Genomic DNA, 22,120 nt, shown 5'->3' on the forward strand with positions numbered 1-22,120 from the left:
GTGAGCTTTAGTTCCCTTTTATGTAGTTACCTGATGCATTAATACACAGTAGCTATGAATAATAAACTGTAAAGATACAGTCATGGAAACATTAGGTATAATTGTGCTTTTTATTTTACTTTAAAAATAAGTCCCACATATTTTTAGTAAAGTGCCAGTCAATTATAATGACTATTTGAGCATGTATTATTTTACCATTAACCTGATCTAGAAAAATTCAGTAATTCCTTAGTAGTAGGCTCAGACCTTTTTCTATTGCTCTAATATACGTAAAGGGCTTCCTACCAGGGTCCATCCCCAGTGGATCCAGGGAATTCAAAGCGGGGACAGTGTCGGTGAAGATCAGGAAACAATTGCTTAATTAAACATTAATTAAGGATATAAAGAGTGGTTAAATAAGGATAGCTCAGTGAGGAAATTCAGTGGAGAAAAGAGGCTGAATAATTCAGCCAGAAGGTGAAAGAAAGAACGACATGGGGAGACCAAGTTTCGGTGAACAAGGCCTGCACTTTATTTTCCAAAGTAGTTTTTATACCTTAAGTTATGCATAGAAGATAATGGGGGAAGGGGTAGAGTCATGCAGTAAGCCTGGCTTTCTTCCTGCAAACTTATCATATGCAAAACTTTAGGTGATTTGCATCATCTTCTGGCCTGGAGGCCTGTTAACATTTTAAGACTCTTTCTTCAGAAAACTTATTTTTCTCTAAAGGTGATTAGTCAGGCGCCACCTGGCAACCCACTCCAGTATTCTTGCCTGGAAAATCCCATGGACGGAGGGTCCTGGGGGGCTGCAGTCCGTGGGGTCGCTAGGAGGCAGACACTACTGAGAGACTTCACTTTCACTTTTCAGTTTCATGCATTGGAGACGGAAATGGCAACCCACTCCAGTGTTCTTGCCTGGAGAATCCCAGGGACGGGGGAGCCTGGTGGGCTGCCATCTATGGGGTCGCACAGAGTCGGACACGATTGAAGCGACTTAGCAGCAGCAGCAGCAACCCTCCAAAAGCATTAGATAAAGTTGCATTCCTATAGGGCAAAGGTGTGGTGGACTATAACAAGAAAAAGAATTAACTCAAGGGTCCAAGGTTACAAACAATAAAGCTACTACTTACACCAATTATATTAATTAATACACTGCCAGGGACACAGCAGGTAAGGGATATGGAGACTTAGCAGCAAACATTGGCCCAACAAGTGAAAAACCCTTCACCAATACAATTTCTAATCAATCTTTTAACTGCTCAAAGGAATCTGTATTTAGACAGTTTAGAACATCTCATGCCTCTCACAGTTGGGAGGCTCTGAGCAATCACATGTGGCCAGAAAAACCTATTCAGGCAGGCTAGAGGACTTCCAAAGGAATTTGTAGGTTGAAACACTATCACACCCAGGAACTTTATTAACTGGAGCTGTAAGTTAACTCCTTTTTTCAGAGAGAGGTAGTGGGGGACAGCCCCCTGTAAAGTCAGAGGTGTAGGTGAGAGTGGTAGACTCTGGTTTTGGGGGTAGATGCTCGAGAATTTTCAGGGGGACTCCTGAGGCTTGATCCCGCCTTTGCGTATGCTGAGCCTCCTTCCTCATGACCTTTGCCATGGGCAGAGCTCCTCATGCTGGCTCCCAGCAGCGTCCCAAATGGCACTAGTGGAAAGGAACCCATGTGCCAATGCAGAACATGTAAGAGACCAGAGTTCAGTCCCTGGTTGTGCAAGATCCCCTGGGAGATGGCATGACAATCCACTCCAGTATTCTTGCCTGGAGCATCACACGGACAGAGGAGCTTGGCGGGGCTACAGTCCATGGGGTCACAAAGATTCAGAAACGACTGAAGTGATTTAGCACACATGCAATATATGTAAAAACATTTGAAATTTTTTTAAAGAAAGAGTTTCTTTAGTCACAAAGGATTACTAAGACTTAAAACCATCAGTTTTTCTGTTGATTTATTTATAGGCACCTGCTTAAATCTAGGAACAATTAATTAGGAAACAGAACTCAGAGGAACTTCTGGGTGGTTTTACAAACTTTCCTTCCTTCACTCTGTTCCCCATATCCCTCCTTATTCTCCTCTTTCTCCCCACCTCTTCTTTTTATTATTATACAGCAGTTATTATTATACTAATAAAATTAATATTTTTGCTTTCTAGTTAGAAGGCAAAGATTTATAAGCCAAGTAAAGACAAGAGATAAGGAAAAAAACTGAATTAATCTGAGAAGAATATTTTGTGCAGAGGTAGAGGAGTCGCAATTACATGCTATTTCTTTCCTCTACAACTTAGACACTGGAACAAACCTCAACAGTGGACAAGCCTGCCCCCCATGTTAGCATGGGGTCTTTCAAAAATACCTAATATAGTAGAAAAACCACAATGTCACACATGAGGAGTGCATGTGGATCAAAGGCACAGTCTTGCAGTGGCCTAAAAGAAGCCAGAGGGGGTTAGCCGGTGAAAAATGATATCAAGATATCTAAATTAAATAGAATTAGGAGACCAGTAGTGGGAGCCCTCACACCCATCCCAGTAGTAGAGCCCAAATGGAAGAAGGGGCTTCTTTTCTGGCAAGGACTCAGCCAATGAAAGGCCATGGACTCTTGGTTTACTGCACCCCTCCCAACTACATTTTCCTCTTTATAAAAGCATTCTCCTTTCCTTGCCCTTTGGGACTTGCATGTATCTCACCTAGGTTGCACGTCTGGTTTGCAGATCTCTCCTCAGTTCAGTTCAGTTCAGTTCAGTCACTCAGTCATGTCTGACTCTTTGCAATACCATGAACCACAACATGCCAGGCCTCCCTGTCCATCACCAACTCCCGGAGTCCACTCAAACCCATGTCCATTGAGTTGGTGATGCCATCCAACCATCTCATCCTCTGTAGTCCCCTTCTCCTCCTGCTCTCAATCTTTTCCAGCATCCGAGTCTTTTCCAATGAGTCAGCTCTTTGCATCATATGGCCAAAGTACTGGAGTTTCAGCTTCAACATCAGTCGTTCCAGTGAACACCCAGGACTGATCTCCTTTAGAATGGACTGGCTGGATCTTCTTGCAGCCCAAGGGACTCTCAAGAGTCTTCTCTAACACCACAGTTCAAAAGCATCACTTCTTCAGCACTCAGCTTTCTTTATGGCACTCCACTCCAGCACTCTTGCCTGGAAAATCCCATGGATGGAGGAGCCTGGTAGGCTGCAGTTCACGGGGTCCCTAAGAGTCAGATACGACTAAGCGACTTCACTTTCACTTTTCACTTTCATGCACTGGAGACGGAAATGGCAACCCACTCCAGTGTTCTTGCCTGGAGAATTCCAGGGACGGGGGAGCCTGGTGGGCTGCCGTCTATGGGGTTTCACAGAGTCGGACACAACTGAAGCGACTAGCAGCAGCAGCAGCAGCAGCTCATATCCATAAATGACCACTGGAAAAATCATAGCTTTGACTAGACAGACTTTTGTTGGCAAAGTAATGTCTCTGCTTTTTAATATGCTATCTAGGTTGGTCATAACTTTCCTTACAAGGAGTAAGCATTTTTTACTTCATGGCTGCAATCAACATCTGCAGTGATTGTGGAGCCCAGAAAAATAAAGTCAGCCACTGTTTCCACTGTTTCCCCATCTATTTGCCATGAAGTGGTGGGACCAGATGCCATGATCTTAGTTTTCTGAATGTTGAGTTTTAAGCCAACTTTTGACTCTCCTCTTTCACTTTCATCAAGAGGCTCTTTAGTTCTTCTTCACTTTCTGCCATAAGGGTGGTGTTGTCTGAATATCTGAGGTTATTGATATTTCTCCCGGAAATCTTGATTCCAGCTTGTGCTTCCTTCAGCCCAGCATTTCTCATGATGTACTCTGCATATAAGTTAAATAAGCAGGGCGACAATATACAGCCTTGATGTACTCCTTTTCCTATTTGGAACCAGTCTGTTGTTCCATGTACAGTTCTAACTTGCTTCCTGACCTGAAAACAGATTTCTCAAGAGGCAGGTCAGGTGGTCTGGTATTCCCATCTCTTGAAGAATTTTCCACAGTTTATTGTGATCCACACAGTCAAAGGCTTTGGCATAGTCAATAAAGCAAAAATAGATGTTTTTCTGGAACTCTCTTGCTTTTTCCATGATCCAGCAGATGTTGGCAATTTGATCTCTGGTTCCTCTGCTTTTTCTAAAACCAGCTTGAACATCTGGAAGTTCACAGTTCACGTATTGCTGAAGCCTGGCTTGAAGAATTTTGAGCATTACTTTACTAGCATGTGAGATGAGTGCAATTGTGTGGTAGTCTGAGAATTCTCTAGCATTGCCTTTCTTTGGGATTGGAATGAAAACTGACCTTTTCCAGTCCTGTGGCCACTGCTGAGTTTTCCAAATTTGCTGGCATATTGAGTGCATCACTTTCACAGCATCATCTTTCAGGATTTGAAATAGCTCCACTGGAATTCCATCACCTCCACTAGCTTTGTTCATAGTGATATTTCATAAGGCCCACTTGACTTCACATTCCAGGATGTCTGGCTCTATGTGAGTGATCACACCATTGTGATTATCCGGGTCATGAAGATCTTTTTTGTACAGTTCTTCTGTGTATTCTTGTCACCTCTTCTTAATATCTTCTGCTTCTGTTAGGTCCATACCATTTCTGTCCTTTATCAAGCCCATCTTTGCATGAAATGTTCTCATGGTATGTCTAATTTTCTTGAAGAGATCTCTAGTCTTTCCCATCCTGTTGTTTTCCTCTATTTCTTTTCGTTGATCACTGAGGAAGGCTTTCTTATCTCTCCTTGCTATTCTTTGGAACTCTGCATTCAGATAGGTATATCCTTCCTTTTCTCCTTTGCTTTTCGCTTCCCTTCTTTCACAGCTATTTGTAAGGCCTCCCCAGACAGACATTTTGCCTTTTTTTGCATTTCTTTTTCTTGGGGATGGTCTTGATCCCTGTCTCCTGTACAATGTCATGAACCTCTGTCCATAGTTCATCAGGCACTCTGTCTTACTGATCTAGTCCCTTAGTCTATTTCTCACTTCCACTGTATAGTCATAAGGGATTTGATTTAGGTCATACCTGAATGGTCTAGTGGTTTTCCCTACTTTCTCCAATTTAAGTCTGAATTTGGCAATAAGGAGTTTATGATCTGAGCCACAGTCAGCTCCCGGTCTTGTTTTTGCTGACTGTATAGAGCTTCTCCGTCTTTGGCTGCAAAGAATATAATCAATCTGATTTCGGTGTTGACCATCTGGTGATGTCCATGTGTAGAGTCTTTTCTTGTGTTGTTGGAAGAGGGTGTTTGCTATGACCAGTGCGTTCTCTTGGCAGAACTCTATTAGCCTTTGCCCTGCTTCATTCTGTACTCCAAGGCCAAATTTGCCTGTTACTCCAGGTGTTTCTTGACTTCCTACTTTTGCATTCCAGTCCTCTATAATGAAAAGGACATCTTTTTGGGGTGTTAGTTCTAGAAGGTCTTGTAGGTCTTCATGCTGCTGCTGCTGCTGCTGCTAAGTCGCTTCAGTCATGTCTGACTCTGTGCGACCCCATGGACTGCAGCCTACCAGGCTTCTCCATCCATGGGATTCTCCAGGCAAGAACACTGGAGTGGGTTGCCATTTCCTTCTCCAATGCATGAAAGTGAAAAGTGAAAGTGAAGCCGCTCAGTCGTGTCTGACTTTTAGCAACCCCATGGACTGCAGCCTACCAGGCTCCTCCATCCATGGGATTTTCCAGGCAAGAGTACTGGAGTGGGGTGCCATTGCCTTCTCCGTGTAGGTCTTCATAGAACTGTTCAGTTTCAGCTCTTCAGCATTACTGGTCGGGGCATAGACTTGGATTACCGTGATATTGAATGGTTTGCCTTGGAAACAAACAGAGATCATTCTGTCGTTTTTGAGATTGCATCCAAGTACTTCAGATATGCAGGTGACACCACCGTTATGGCAGAAAGTGAAGAGGAACTAAAAAGCCTCTTGATGAGAGTGAAAAAGTTTGCTTAAAGCTCAACATTCAGAAAACTAAGATAATGGCAACTTGTCCCATGGCAAATAGATGGGGAAACAGTGGAAACAGTGTCAGACTTTATTTTTCTGGGCTCCAAAATCACTGCAGATGGTGATTGCAGCCATGTAATTAAAAGACGCTTACTCCTTGGAAGGAAAGTTATGACCAACCTAGACAGCATATTGCAAAGCAGAGATATTACTTGGCCAACAAAGGTCCATCTAGTCAAGGCCATGGTTTTCCCAGTGGTCATGTATGGATGTGAGAGTTGGACTGTGAAGAAAGCTGAGCACCGAAGCACTGATGTTTTTGAACTGTGGTGTTGGGGAAGACTCTTGAGAGTCCCTTGGACTGCAAGGAGATCCAACCAGTCTATCCTAAAGGAGACCAGTTCTGGGTGTTCATTAGAAGGACTGATGCTGAGGCTGAAACCACAATACTTTGGCCACCTCATGCAAAGAGTTGACTCATTGGAAAAGATCCTGATGCTGGGAGGGATTGGGGGCAGGAAGAGAAGGGGACTACAGAGGATGACATGGTTGGATGGCATCACCGACTCGATAAACATGAGTCCGGGTGAACTCCGCGAGTTGGTGATGGATAGGGAAGCCTGGCGTGCTGTGATTCACGGGGTTGCAGAGAGTTGGACACAACTGAGCAACTGAACTGAACTGAACTGCATTTTGGACTCTTTTGTTGACTATGATGGCTACTCCACTTCTTCTAAGGGATTCCTGCCCACAATAGTAGATATAATGGTCATCTGAGTTATATTCATCCATTCCAGTCCATCTTAGTTGGCTGATTCCTAGAATGTCTATGTTCACTGTTGTCATCTCCTGTTTGACCACTTCCAATTTGCTTTGATTCAAGGACCTAACATTACATGTTCCTATGCACTATTGCTCTTTACAGCATCGAACATTGCTTCTATCACCCGTCACATTACAACTGGGTGTGGTTTTGCTTTGGCTCCATCCCTTCATTCATTCTGGAGTTATTTCTCCACTGATCTCCAGTAGCATAATGGGCACCTACCGACCTGGGGAGTTCATCTTTCAGTGTCATATCTTTTTGCCTTTTCATGCTGTTCATGTGGTTCTCAAGGCAAGAATACTGAAGTCATTTGCCATTCCCTTCTCCAGTGGACCACATTCTGTCAGACCTCTCCACCATGACCCGTCTGTCTTGGGTGGCCCCACATGGCATGGCTTAGTTTCACTGAGTTAGACAAGGCTCTGGTCCATGTGCAGATCTCTCCTGATGCTGAATAAACCCATCCTTGCTGGAGAAATATCTGGGAGTCTATTGTGTAAGGGCATCAGCAGTTTGAAGAGGCTGGGAGATAGGAATGGGCATGTTAGCTGATTCTTTGGACAGAAATCTGTCTTCCTTATCCCCAGGACTTGTTGAGAATTGCCCTGTTGCTTTGTTTTTTCTTTTAAAAATTCAATTGATTTATCCAGGGCTTGCCCTATGGGTATCCTTTAAAATGAAGTGGTAGTCATTAAATATAGCATTTTCCTGAGTTCTATGAGTTGTTTTAGAGAATTATTGAACCTGAGGGCTATCATGGGCACCTCTAATTTAGCAGCCAGTTGATCAGAAGTGTGGGTAGCCTGGGAACCTAACTTGTGCCTGGTGTCTATAAAGACAGTCTTGTGGAACAAGGAGCCCTAAACCTGTAGGATCTGATGCTAAATCTGGGTGGTTAGCATCAAACTGTATTGAAGTGTACATCCAGTTGGGGGTGAAACAAAACAAGTAGCTCATGAAAATATTTCTTCTTTTCTAACTCTCTTTCCTCACTTCTGGCAGTCATAACTCCCTGTACATAAGTTGCCCCTACCCTAACTGTGCACACTTCCAGGATTTGCAATTTCTTTCCATAGAATAAACAAACTCCAGTTGTTGTTTTTTCCCTGTGTTTAAGAAATGTTGCAGTGTTGCTTATCAGAGTTTAGTGTGGCTTCCTCTTCCATATAGCTCTATAGAGAGAACTTGGCTTAAAAAAGAAAACTTTGATCTCAGTAACTGGAATGGTTCCATGAGAGGTTGGCATAGTTAGGGGCAGCACTGGTTGGGATAGGATAAACTCTGGTTCTGTGCATAGAAGATCTGATTCTGTTCATAGAAGAGGGATTTTTACTGTCTAGTTTTTTCTCAACTAATGGAAGTCAAACATAACTCACCACCACAAGGATGATTTCATACCCCTCTAAATAAGAAACTTATATTTCTTCTTACCTTGGCCTTATGTCAGGAGAGAATGTTTCCTCTCTCTGCCCGCTATGGACTGAAAGTTTGCCTGTACCCGACCCCCCAAATTAATATGTTGAAACCCTCATCCCTAATGTGATGGTATTTGGAGACAGAGCCTTTGAGAGGTAATTAGGTGATGAGGGTGGAGTCCTTGTGATGCAATTAGTGCTCTTATAAGAGAGACAGGAGAGAGTTGCTTCCTCTCTGCTTTGTACCATGTGAGGATACAATGAGAAGGTATCAGTCTGCAAACCAGGAAATGGGCTCTCACCAGACTTCAGTCTGCTGGCAGTTTGATTTTGGACTGACTGCCTCCAAAACTGTGAGAAATAAATATTTTCTGTCAAAGCCACCCAGCCTATGGTAAATTTTTTATAATGGTAGCATGAACTAAGACACTGCACTTACTATATTTTCACCTGAAATAACAGAAAATAATAGTGTCAAGCCCAAATATCTTTTCCTTCAATATTAATTTCTACTCACTAGGGATTCAGTGTTGGTGATAGAAGTTTTAATTCATTCATTCATGAAGACATAATAGAATTAAAACTAGACCAACCCAGTTACAGAAATACCAAAACTATAGGTGGTTCAATCCTCTTTCTTAAAAAACAAAATTTATCTTTTTCAAATTTCTTTAGAAAGTGTACTTTATTTAAAAAGTGTGAATAATATATCCCATGATACAAAATTCTAGACATAGTAAATTTTAAAATAGCACAAAGGAGATATAAATATTCATTTTATCTTCTTATATATATCTTTTATGCATTTATTTTCTTTTCCTAGGTTTGTATTTTTCATTGTTGTCCAATCTGACTCATACTTACAGTAAAAACATTTTAAATACCATAGACAGGTTTAAGGCAAAAGTAAAAATTCCCTTCTCTCCATTCCCTCCTCAGATATTGGTGAATATCCTTTCAACCATATGGATACATTTTGTTTTTTTACATATATGGTGTCACACTATACATGTTCTTCTGTAACTTTTTTCACTGAACACTGTCATGAAACGCTTTCATGATGGTGCATTTAGAAGTAATTCATTCTGCAGTGGCACCCTACTCCAGTGCTCTTGCCTGGGGAATCCCATGGATGGAGGAGCCTGGTGGGCTGCAGTCCATGGGGTCGCTAGGAGTCAGACACGACTGAGCGACTTCACTTTCATTTTTCACTTTTCACTTTCATGCATTGGAGAAGGAAATGGCAACCTACTGCAGTGTTCTTGCCTGGAGAATCCCAGGGATAGAGGAGCCTGGTGGGCTGCCATCTATGGGGTCACACAGAGTCGGGCACAACTGAAGTGACTTAGCATAGCATTCTGTTTAATGGTTAAACTGTATTCCTTGATGTATAGATATCTATTTAGCCAGCTCCCTCATGATGACTAACATGTTTCCAACATTTTATTGGGGTTTTTCTGGTGGTTCAAATGGTAAAGAATCCACCTGTAATGCAGGAGACCTGGGTTTGATTCCTGGGTTGGGAAGATCCCCTGGAGAAGGGAATGGCTACCCACTCCAGTATTCTTGCCTGTAACAAAATGATGATAGCTTATTTTTGATAAATGTAGTTACTATATTAACTTACATACAGTCCATGGGGTCGCAAAGAGTTGGACACAACTGAGCAACTAACACTCTCACATATCCTCACAGCCATCTCCTCCACAGGATCCAGTCACTGCACAGCTTGCCCTTTATTTCACACTCATGCACTGGTGCTTTGAGCAGCTGGTGTGTAGTAGTGTTTTCCATGGACAGATGCTGTAGGTGCTCGGTTGTATCCAACTTTTTGTGACCCCATGGACTGTAGCCCGCCAGGCTCCTCTGTCCATGGGATTTTCCAGGCAAGAGTACTGGAGTGAGTCACCATTTCATCCTCCAGGGGATCTTCCTGACCCAGGGATAAAACCCACATCTCCTGCATCTTCTGTATTGCAGACAGATTCTTTATACTGGTGAACACCAGGGAGGCCTTGGTTTTGATTACACTGTTATAAAATGTGGTTTTGCTTTCATCTAGTTTAAAAAAAATTCTGTGTCCCTATTGATGTTCAGTAAAGAATAGATATGGCTAATTTAAAGTGGTCACACTGTTTTCCAGGTTAGGTAAATATTTCAATTAGAAGAGTAAATATTTTTAAATTGGGAGTGTGGGTATTTCCTGTTTGGGGAGTGTGTTCTTTAATGAACTGAGTTTCAGATTGGTGATATTACAAGGAGTGTGTAATGAATTTCTGGGCTGTAAGTCTTAATACTACACCCTGTCCTAAAAGGTAAAGTAAATTTCCAAAGTTGTTATCTTAGTAATATAGCACAGTGAGATACAGAAGGGGTACAGTGAAGAATAGATGCTTGCTTTTGTCATTAGCTTGTTAGTGAATCTTAAGATATCAGGCTTCCTGGAGCTTGTTGGAGAGGTATTCAAGCATCCCTTTTAAAGATTAAAAAGAATTAAAGATCCCTACATGGCTACAGTTATCATTTATCTATTCAAATATATAGATAATGAAGGTACCCATAGGATTCTCTCATCTATTTAAAAAAATTGGGTGGTCCTTGATGGGTGTCCAATTCAGATCGACTGGGAATTATTAGCTTAAGGCACTATCTCTGCTTAATTTTGTCTTGGACCTTGAGTAAAGCTTAGTTAAAAGGATATGAATGAGCTTTAAAATAATTTCCCTCCACAGTATCCAAGCTACCTTTAATAACAGAGTCATTCTCATCTTCCTTAATTATTCATATCAGATCTTCCAAGAGGAAACTTGCTATTACTGAATACCAAAAGCAGCTTGTAGTGCCCTGCAAAAATATATTTGCTTCATAACTGGAAGGGGAAGAGGGAAAGTGAAGAAGGGATGGAAAGAAACCAATAAATACAGTGTAAATAGTTTCATAGAAAGTTATTTATATTTTGGCAAGCCTATCTACTATGATCCCCAAGTTTTCTTCTTAGAGAAACTATGATGATGATGATGATAATAGCAGTTTTTACTGAAAAGATATTGATATACTAAGATATTTGGTAATACTTACTCTAATATTGCCCTGTCCATCCACATAGCATGAAACCATAAAGAGAAGCAGTCCCCTGCATCCAGCCTTCCAGGGTGTCTTCACAGTCTTCACAGCTGAGATTCCATGTGTATGCTGCCATGAAAGTTGCTGCTGGCACACATAGGAGCGTGAATCTGGACTAACTTAGAGCTCTTGTCTTAAAGGCCTTTTCCTGTGGCATTGGCACAAAGATGCACTGTCACCTGGCTGGGGAACAAGTTCCATTCCATCACGTACTTCAGGTTTGCTCAACTGGCGTTCAGCGTATTTCTGGAATGTGGAAAGATGAGTCCAAACTTCATTCCACTGAATCATCCCCACTCATGCTATTGTTTCTAGTTGCTGTGTATCTTCAGACTAAAACCAAAGGTCTGATTTATTTCCCTCCTAAAGTGACATTTTAACTTTAGTTATGATAAGCACGTGTGTGCTATTTCATAATCTTACAAGGAGCCCCAATCCACTATTGTATGCATAAGTAAGAATCCTCTTGGAAAGGGACATCAAACAAAGTGTCCCTACTTGAACAAGAGCACTTCTTGAATTCATCCTCCACATGTTAATAAATAATTAACATTGTTGAATATTCAAATCAGTGAACAAAGATGATAAGCATCTCAAAGTAAAGTCTGTGGTTTTTATACATCCTTCCCTTTAGGCCTGTAGTCATGTGCGTTTTGCAAATGGTGATGGGACTGAAATGTCCCTCCACTTTGGCCACTGACTGAAATATTCCTTTACATCGGATTTTTCAGTTCTGTGGTTCCTCAGTACGCATGTCCTCAGATCGTGCAGTGCTGTAGTGTGCCTGTGTGTGCTCAGTTGTGTCTGACTCTTGTGACCCCATGTAGCCCACCAAGCTCCTCTGTCCATGGGATTCTCCAGCAAGAATACTGGAGCAGGTTGCCATTTTCTTCTCCAGGGGATCTTTCTGATCCAGGGATCAAACCCACGTCTCTTACATCTCCTACATTGGCAGACAGGTTCTTTATCACTGAGATACAAGGGAAGCCTCAGTACTGTAATATTTACTACTAAAAAAAAAATCTACCTATAAATGGACCTGCATGGTTCAAACCCATTTTGTTCAAGGGTCAAGGATCAACTTTTCATGTTTGTTTTATACAACAAATTAAATATTTGCTTTCCACCCTGTACTGACAGCAAAAGCATGAATCCTAATTAATAAGGAGAATGAAGAGGTGGATATTTTGAGCAGAAAGAGATGTTAATGACCTCGAGTCTAACCCTCCTGTTTTCCATATGAGGAAAGATATTCTCTGAGGTTCAGAGCTTTGAATCTATATTTGTAAGGTCTCTATAAGCATTGTTCTTCTAAAAACTGAATGGAGATAAAAATATGGTGGCCACAAAGGGACTTAGCACTATCTTTCTATAGGTTGGTTCCTCAGTGTAGCCAGAGTTCCACAGGCTGACTCTTGACCCCCTTCAGGAAGCAAGGACTCAGGCCATTTTTTGGCCTGAGGACATTCAACCAAGCAGGTGGATCCTCTGAACTGACCTGTAGTACTGTGTAATAGTAGCAGTAAAGCCGGTGTGGCTGTAGCAGATCCCTAGCAGTCAACTGTCCTTCTTTTGCAATCTTCTTGGCTTCTTCGTCATTTTCCTGAAAAGTTTAAAAAGAAACAATGAATGAAAATTACTCCTGCAACCCACAAAGAAAGCTAAGTGGGAGGTAGGACAGATGTAGGGTTGAACGTGAACATCATGGGAGAGATGAAACGTGATGAAAATATAACTTCAGAATGAGGCTATGGAAACAGACAAAGTACTTTCCTGGACATCTCTGCTATATATGGAAATAATCGTGCATGGTTGGGATCCCCCTAGTGCAACAATCCACATACAGCCCCTATTGTGACTGTCTTGGTACTTTCCAAGCTACTCAGGGAATCTGGGGCTCATCATCTGTTCCCTCAGTCTAACTCTGCTTGATATTAAAATACAAACTAGAATAGAGTTAATTGGTTTTAAGGGAATTTCCATAAGGATAACAGCTGATCTTTCAATAGAAACTCTTCAAGCCAGGAGGGAATGGCAAAACATACTTAAAATGATGAAAGAAAATAACCTACAGCCCAGATTATTGTACCCAGCAAGGATTTCATTCAAGTATGAAGGAGAAATCAAAAGCTTTTCAGACAAGCAAAAGCTGAGAGAATTCTGCACCACCAAACCAGCTCTCCAACAAATACTAAAGGATATTCTCTAGACAGGAAACACAAAAAGAGTGTATAAGTTCGAACCCAAAACAATAAAGTAAATGGCAACGGGATCATACTTATCAATAATTACCTTAAACGTAAATGGGTTGAATGCCCCAACCAAAAGACAAAGACTGGCTGAATGGATACAAAAACAAGACCCCTACATATGTTGTCTACAAGAGACCCACCTCAAAACAGGGGACACATACAGACTGAAAGTGAAGGGCTGGAAAAAGATTTTCCATGCAAATAGAGACCAAAAGAAAGCAGGAGTAGCAATACTCATATCAGATAAAATAGACTTTAAAACAAAGGCTGTGAAAAGAGACAAAGAAGGTCACTACATAATGATCAAAGGATCAATCCAAGAAGAAGATATAACAATTATAAATATATATGCACCCAACACGGGAGCACCGCAGTATGTAAGACAAATGCTAACAAGTATGAAAGGAGAAATTAACAATAACACAATAATAGTGGGAGACTTTAATACCCCACTCACACCTATGGATAGATCAACTAAACAGAAAATTAACAAGGAAACACAAACTTTAAATGATACAATAGACCAGTTAGACCTAATTGATATCTATAGGACATTTCATCCCAAAACAATGAATTTCACCTTTTTCTCAAGCGCACATGGAACCTTCTCCAGGATAGATCACATCCTGGGCCATAAAGCTAGCCTTGGTAAATTCAAAAAAAAAGAAATCATTCCAAGCATCTTTTCTGACCACAATGCAGTAAGATTAGATCTCAATTACAGGAGAAAAACGATTAAAAATTCCAACATATGGAGGCTGAACAACACACTGCTGAATAACCAACAATCACAGAAGAAATCAAAAAAGAAATCAAAATTTGCATAGAAACGAATGAAAATGAAAACACAACAACCCAAAACCTGTGGGACATGGTAAAAGCAGTCCTAAGGGGAAAGTTCATAGCAATACAGGCACAAGAAACAAGAGAAAAGTCAAATAAATAACCTAACTCTACACCTAAAGCAACTAGAAAAGGAAGAAATGAAGAACCCCAGGGTTAGTAGAAGGAAAGAAATCTTAAAAATTATACAGAGTGAAGTAAGCCAGAAGGAAAAACACCAATACAGTATACTAACGCATATATATGGAATTTAGAAAGATGGTGACGATAACCCTGTATACGAGACAGCAAAAGAGACACTGATGTATAGAACAGTCTTATGGACTCTGTGGGAGAGGGAGAGGGTGGGAAGATTTGGGAGAATGGCATTGAAACATGTGAAACGTCATGTATGAAACGAGATGCCAGTCCAGGTTCAATGCACGATGCTGGATGCTTGGGGCTGGTGCACTGGGACAACCCAGAGGGATGGTGTGGGGAGGGAGGAGGGAGGAGGGTTCAGGATGGGGAACACATGTATACTAATTTAATAATTTTCTATTAAAGAAAAAAAAATTAGAGCAGAAATAAATGCAAAAGAAACAAAAGAGACCATAGCAAAAATCAACAAAACCAAAAGCTGGTTCTTTGAAAGGATAAATAAAATTGACAAACCATTAGCCAGACTCATCAAGAAACAAAGGGAGAAAAATCAAATCAATAAAATTAGAAATGAAAATGGAGAGATCACAACAGACAACAGAAATACAAAGGATCATAAGAGACTACTATCAACAATTATATGCCAATAAAATGGACAACGTGGAAGAAATGGACAAATTCTTAGAAAAGTACAACTTTCCAAAACTCAACCAGGAAGAAATAGAAAATCTTAACAGACCCATCACAAGCACAGAAATTGAAACTGTAATAAAAAATCTTCCAGCAAACAAAAGCCCAGGTCCAGATGGCTTCACAGCTGAATTCTACCAAAAATTTAGAGAAGAGCTAACACTTATCCTGCTCAAACTCTTCCAGAAAATTGCAGAGGAAGGTAAACTTCCAAACTCATTCTATGAGGCCACCATCACCCTAATACCAAAACCTGACAAAGATCCCACAAAAAAAGAAAACTACAGGCCAATATCACTGATGAACATAGATGCAAAAATCCTTAACAAAATTCTAGCAATCAGAATCCAACAACACATTAAAAAGATCATACACCATGACCAAGTGGGCTTTATCCCAGGGATGCAAGGATTCTTCAATATCTGCAAATCAATCAATGTAATACACCACATTAACAAATTGAAAAATAAAAACCATATGATTATCTCAATAGATGCAGAGAAAGCCTTTGACAAAATTCAACACCCATTTATGATAAAAACTCTCCAGAAAGCAGGAATAGAAGGAACATACCTCAACATAATAAAAGCTATATATGACAAACCCACAGCAAACATTATCCTCAATGGTGAAAAATTGAAAGCATTTCCTCTAAAGTCAGGAACAAGACAAGGGTGCCCACTTTCACCATTACTATTCAACATAGTTTTGGAAGTTTTGGCCACAGCAATCAGAGCAGAAAAAGAAATAAAAGGAATCCAAATGGGAAAAGAAGAAGTAAAACTCTCACTACTTGCAGATGACATGATCCTCTACATAGAAAACCCTAAAGATTCCACCAGAAAATTACTAGAACTAATCAATGATTATAGTAAAGTTGCAGGATATAAAATCAACACACAGAAATCCCTTGCATTCCTATACACTAATAATAAGAAAACAGAAAGAGAAATTAAGGAAACAATTCCATTCACCATTGCAACGGAAAGAATAAAATACTTAGGAATATATCTACCTAAAGAAACTAAAGACCTATATATAGAAAACTATAAAACACTGGTGAAAGAAATCAAAGAGGACACTAAAAGATGGAGAAATATACCATGTTCATGGATTGGAAGAATCAATATAGTGAAAATGAGTATACTACCCAAAGCAATATATAGGTTCAATGCAATCCCTATCAAGCTACCAACAGTATTCTTCACAGAGCTAGAAGAAATAATTTCACAATTTGTATGGAAATACAAAAAACCTAGAATAGCCAAAGCGATCTTGAGAAAGAAGAATGGAACTGGAGGAATCAACCTACCTGACTTCAGGCTCTACTACAAAGCCACAGTTATCAAGACAGTATGGTACTGGCACAAAGACAGAAATATAGATCAATGGAACAAAATAGAAAGCCCAGAGATAAATCCACGCACATATGGACACCTCATCTTTGACAAAGGAGGCAAGAATATACAATGGATTAAAGACAATCTCTTTAACAAGTGGTGCTGGGAAACCTGGTCAACCACTTGTAAAAGAATGAAACTAGAACACTTTCTAACACCATACACAAAAATAAACTCTAAATGGATTAAAGATCTAAACATAAGACCAGAAACTATAAAACTCCTAGAGGAGAACATAGGCAAAACACTCTCTGACATACATCACAGCAGGATCCTCTATGACCCACCTCCCAGAATATCGGAAATAAAAGCAAAAATAAACAAATGGGACCTAATTAACCTTAAAAGCTTCTGCACATCAAAGGAAACTATCAGCAAGGTGAAAAGACAGCCTTCAGAATGGGAGAAAATAATAGCAAATGAAGCAACTGACAAACAACTCATCTCAAAAATATACAAGCAACTCCTACAGCTCAACTCCAGAAAAATAAATGACCCAATCAAAAAATGGGCCAAAGAACTAAATCGACATTTCTCCAAAGAAGACATACAGATGGCTAACAAACACATGAAAAGATGCTCAACATCACTCATTATCAGAGAAATGCAAATCAAGACCAGTATGAGGTACCATTTCACACCAGTCAGAATGGCTGCGATCCAAAAGTCTACAAATAATAAATGTTGGAGAGGGTGTGGAGAAAAGGGAACCCTCTTACACTGTTGGTGGGAATGCAAACTAGTACAGCCACTATGGAGAACAGTGTGGAGATTCCTTAAAAAACTGGAAATAGAACTGCCTTATGATCCAGCAATCCCACTGCTGGGCATACACACTGAGGAAACCAGAAGGGAAAGAGACACGTGTACCCCAATGTTCATCGCAGCACTGTTTATAATAGCCAGGACATGGAAGCAACTTAGATGTCCATCAGCAGATGAATGGATAAGAAAGCTGTGGTACATATATACAATGGAGTATTACTCAGCCATTAAAAAGAATTCATTTGAATCAGTTCTAATGAGGTGGATGAAACTGGAGCCTATTATACAGAGTGAAGTAAGCCAGAAGGAAAAACACCAATACAGTATACTAACGCATATATATGGAATTTAGAAAGATGATAACAATAACCCTGTGTACGAGACAGCAAAAGAAACACTGATGTATGGAACAGTGTTATGGACTCTGTGGGAGAGGGAGAGGGTGGGAAGATTTGGGAGAATGGCATTGAAACATGTAAAATATCATGTATGAAACGAGATGCCAGTCCAGGTTCAATGCACGATAGTGGATGCTTGGGGCTAGTGCACTGGGACGACCTAGAAGGATGGTATGGGGAGGGAGGAGGGAGGAGGGTTCAGGATGGGTAGCACATGTATACCTGTGATGGATTCATTTTGATATTTGGCAAAACTAATACAATTATATAAAGTTTAAAAATAAAAAAAAAAGAATTAATTGGTTTTTATGCTATAACATCTTATTTAAATATTTAGCTTGAACCAAAAAGTTGTTCTAAAAGGGTACTCATGAAAGACTATGTTATTGTTGTAATCAAAAATTCAGTTATTAGTACTCACCAGCTATTCCTTCAATACCAGGAATAGTCAATATTCCTAATTATACTTTTATAAAATATCTAATATTATATGATGCTGCTCCCAGGAAAAGCCATTTGCAAGCAATTCTGAGTCTTTATGAAGGGTCACAAAAATATTCTGTGTCAGATATCCAATTGTTTCCATAGCCACATTGCTCCTCAGAAACAGAATAAAGACTTACAATGGAAGGGTAAATTTTATAATTTCACAATAAAATACAAGAGCTTTTTAGTATTCTTCCTTTAAAAGAAAGAATTCTTATTTTATGGAAAGCTTGTGATTATTGGGATGTTGTACAGCATGCATTCATTAAGAACTTGTTATCCCGAGAAAACCATACATGCATCCCAATGTTCATTGCAGCACTATTTTTAACAGCCAAAATAGGGAAGCAACCTAAGTGTCCACTGACAGATAAATGGATAAAGAAGATGTGGTACATATACACAATGAAATATTACTCAGCCATGCTGCTGCTGCTAAGTCACTTCAGTCGTGTCCGACTCTGTGAGACCCCATAGACGGCAGCCCACCAGGCTCCCCCGTCCCTGGGATTCTCCAGGCAAGAACACTGGAGTGGGTTGCCACTTCCTTCTCCAATATTCCTCAGCCATAAAAAGCAGGAAATAATGCCACTTGCAGCAACATGGATGGACATAGAGAGTGTCAATACTGAGTGAAGTAAGACAGAGAAAGACAAGCATATGATAGCATTTATGTTTGGAATCTAAAAAAAAAATGATACAAATGAATCTATTTGCAAAACAAAAATAGAGTCACAGATATAGAAAACAAATTATGGTTTCCAAGAGGGAAAGGGGAGGGATAAATTGGGATATTAGGATTGACATATATGCAGTATAAAATAGATAACTAACAAGAACCTACTGTGTAGCACAAGGGATTCCACTCAGTCCTCTGTAATGACCTATATGGGAATAGAATCTAAAAAAGAATGGATATATGTGTATGTATAACTGATTTACTTTGCTGTTCAGCAGAAACTAACAACACTGTAAATCAACTTTACTCCAATAAAAATTAATTAAAAAACTTGTGCCCTTTTTTCTGACTGGGGAAAACAAAAGGGTACCATAATTGCTTTAAATATTTTCTTGTGCATAAAGCACTTTAACCCTGGTCTTTTTAATATGTAATTTGCATTTGGTGTATGTTATTTGTATTTGGTGTGTGTGCGGGAATAGTGATCCTTTAGAAAAACCTATATTGTATGTAACACTGTACTTCAAATCTTCTAAAAATCCTCAAACATATTGATGCTGCTAAGTAACTTCAGTCGTGTCCGACTCTGTGCGACCCCAGAGACGGCAGCCCACCAGGCTCCCCCGTCCCTGGGATTCTCCAGGCAAGAACAGTAGAGTGGGTTGCATTTCCTTCTGCAATGCATGAAAGTGAGAAGGGAAAATGAAGTCACTGAGTCGTGTCCGACTCTTAGCGACCCCATGGACTGCAGCCCACCAGGCTCCTCCATCCATGGGATTTTCCAGGCAAGAGTACTAGAGTGGGGTACCATTGCCTTCTCCGCAAACATATTGATAGGGGGCATTCAAAATGGTCCTGATGTTGATTCTTCCTGATGTTGATTTCAGGGAAACAAAAATTTCACAAAATAACATTTAATTTACCTAAATTATGTCAAATTGTGTTATGATGAAACTTGTGTAACTAAATACTGGTGAACTTGTTATTGCCTAAAGAAATTAAAATTATGGAAAGCATACCTTGGCCCATTCAACTTTCTCTAGTAGATCACTAAGATTTCTTTTAATTGGAATATAATGTTTCCACGGCTTCAGTGCCATATAGAAATGTTCATAATATGGTGAGTCCTGCTTCAGAACCAAACTGTCACCAAGCATGAGATATGGATATCTATAAGCAGCCACGGTCCCATCCACATTCACTTGATACTTGTACTAAAAGATTAAAACAAACATAAAAGTTTTAGCAGTCATTTGCTTCACTTCTGTGTCCAGTCAACATTGTAATATTAAATATAAAGAAATTATTTTCCAAGATAATATTTAGAAGCTTTACATTTTATTTTGTAACACACATCTTCTCTTTGTATTAAAATCATAAGCAGCATTCATCAGGTCAATTTTAAGAAATACAACATATTTAAAGATAAGGTGATAAATAATTTTAGGAAATAGGAACGGCTATTTTAACTATGTCTATGTAATGGGGAATTCAGATTTCTGTAACCAGGTGAGAAAACTACTTCCAAAGCTCTATATTTATTCAAGCTTAATATTGATAATAATTTACACTTTATTTATACATTATTTCAGTTTTTCCTTACACCCACGTAAGTATGAAAAGGGAAGGCATTATCTCAAAGTTTGGTTTTAGAGCTGAGGAAACAGAAACCTGGAGAAGACTAAGGACTAGTGTGATGCTGGTGACACAGTACATATACTGTCGACATGTTTGTTGGATTAATAAACAAATTACATTTGTTTTTTAAATGATTTTGATTTATATTTCAAAATCATTTTTCATTCAAGTATAATAATGTGAAGCAGATATTATCATCTCCTTCTTTTTTATAAATGATAACACTCATTTCAGAGATCTTTATAAACCTCTATTGTATGAGGCCAAATCCCATGCTCTCTTCATTATACCACATTGAGAGGAAGAGGACATACGGATTTGGTAATTAATATTTTCTTTTTTTTTTTTCCAGGAATTTTTTTAAATTTTATTTTATTTAACTTTACAATATTGTATTGGTTTTGCCATATATCAAAATGAATATTTTCTTAAATAATTGGTACCAAGGGCTTTAGATTTTGTCACAGCCAGTTAGTTTTTGTCATGTTATTCACATCTCTATCTCCGTGAGCCTCATATACGGTGCTTTGAAGGAGCTGGGCAGGCTCACATATGTTAGAGGCGAAAGGTGCTAAACAGATGATAGCCCCAAAGTTAGTAGTAGAGGCAGGACTAGAGGTGGGACTTGAACATCATTTTACTAGCATGAAATTCAAACTCTTTTTATTTACAAGATCATTTTATGTGAGACATTTATATTCCCAGTTTATTAAAAAAATACAAAAAAGAGAAAAACATGGAAATATACCAAAATCCTAAACTAATCCTTGTACTATATTTTGAGTACTAAATACAGTTCTGAGCTATTTGTAGACAAAGTTAACAACAAACGAAAAAGAAATTGCATGAGTTTTGTAATTCTCTGTGTCTGAAAAGAACGTGTGTGCTGGGTCATAAAACCTGGGTAGAAATCTGCCCAACCCCAGCTGTTTGTTTGACTTTTAACACAAGTTCATCACTTTATATCTATCCAGGAAGACCTAATCACATACCTTAAAGAAGTCAAAGAAACCTATCAATTTAGCTTTTCCAAGCTCCTTTTCTTTCTCTTGGAAGAAGAAGTATCCTGTGATTCCTGCATCTAGTAGCTGTGGATTTTCCTTGGACAGCTGCACCAACTGGAGCCTCTCCTCTCGGCTATCTCTACCTCTGAAGAAAGCTTTCTCTGTTTTGTTGATCCAGGAAGGTCCTAGATGTTTGAGACCATAAAAAAAATACTAATATGAATCTGACATTTTTGTATTATGGTAAGTATAGTCATCTTTAATCTACCTTTGTTATTTAAGATGCTAAAGCTCTTTTATCATCAATACATCTTCTAAAGTAAGTGTAACTTCTGAAAAATATGCTCTAATTTTTATCCTTTTGTGTACTAATGATAACTCCCTCGAAAGGTTGAGTTCCTGTGGTATGACTTCAGGAATTATCCAAAACAATGCTGGATCAAGTTAAAAGCAAAAAGAGATTCCATGACTTGGTTCACATTAGTTTCTTCACATTAGTT

The 22,120-nt window shown here is 39.4% G+C and overlaps 1 protein-coding gene across 4 annotated transcripts in view; it reads right to left on the reverse strand.

Moving 5' to 3' along the window:
• Window positions 1-11,131: 11,131 nt before the first annotated feature.
• LOC109569844 (protein O-glucosyltransferase 3) overlaps window positions 11,132-22,120 on the reverse strand; it is a 147,024-nt gene continuing 136,035 nt past the window's right edge. For all 4 annotated transcript variants that reach the window (XM_070803369.1, XM_070803370.1, XM_070803371.1 and 1 more), the window contains 4 exons: window positions 21,609-21,805; window positions 19,998-20,192; window positions 12,823-12,927; window positions 11,132-11,570 (listed from right to left, as the gene is read on the reverse strand). In XM_070803369.1, the coding sequence (XP_070659470.1) occupies window positions 11,445-11,570; window positions 12,823-12,927; window positions 19,998-20,192; window positions 21,609-21,805 (623 nt within the window). In that variant the 3' untranslated portion in view covers window positions 11,132-11,444. The remainder of the gene's footprint in view (window positions 11,571-12,822; window positions 12,928-19,997; window positions 20,193-21,608; window positions 21,806-22,120) is intronic.

This window comes from Bos indicus, chromosome 15, assembly GCF_029378745.1.
Source record: "Bos indicus isolate NIAB-ARS_2022 breed Sahiwal x Tharparkar chromosome 15, NIAB-ARS_B.indTharparkar_mat_pri_1.0, whole genome shotgun sequence".
NCBI lineage: Eukaryota > Metazoa > Chordata > Mammalia > Artiodactyla > Bovidae > Bos > Bos indicus.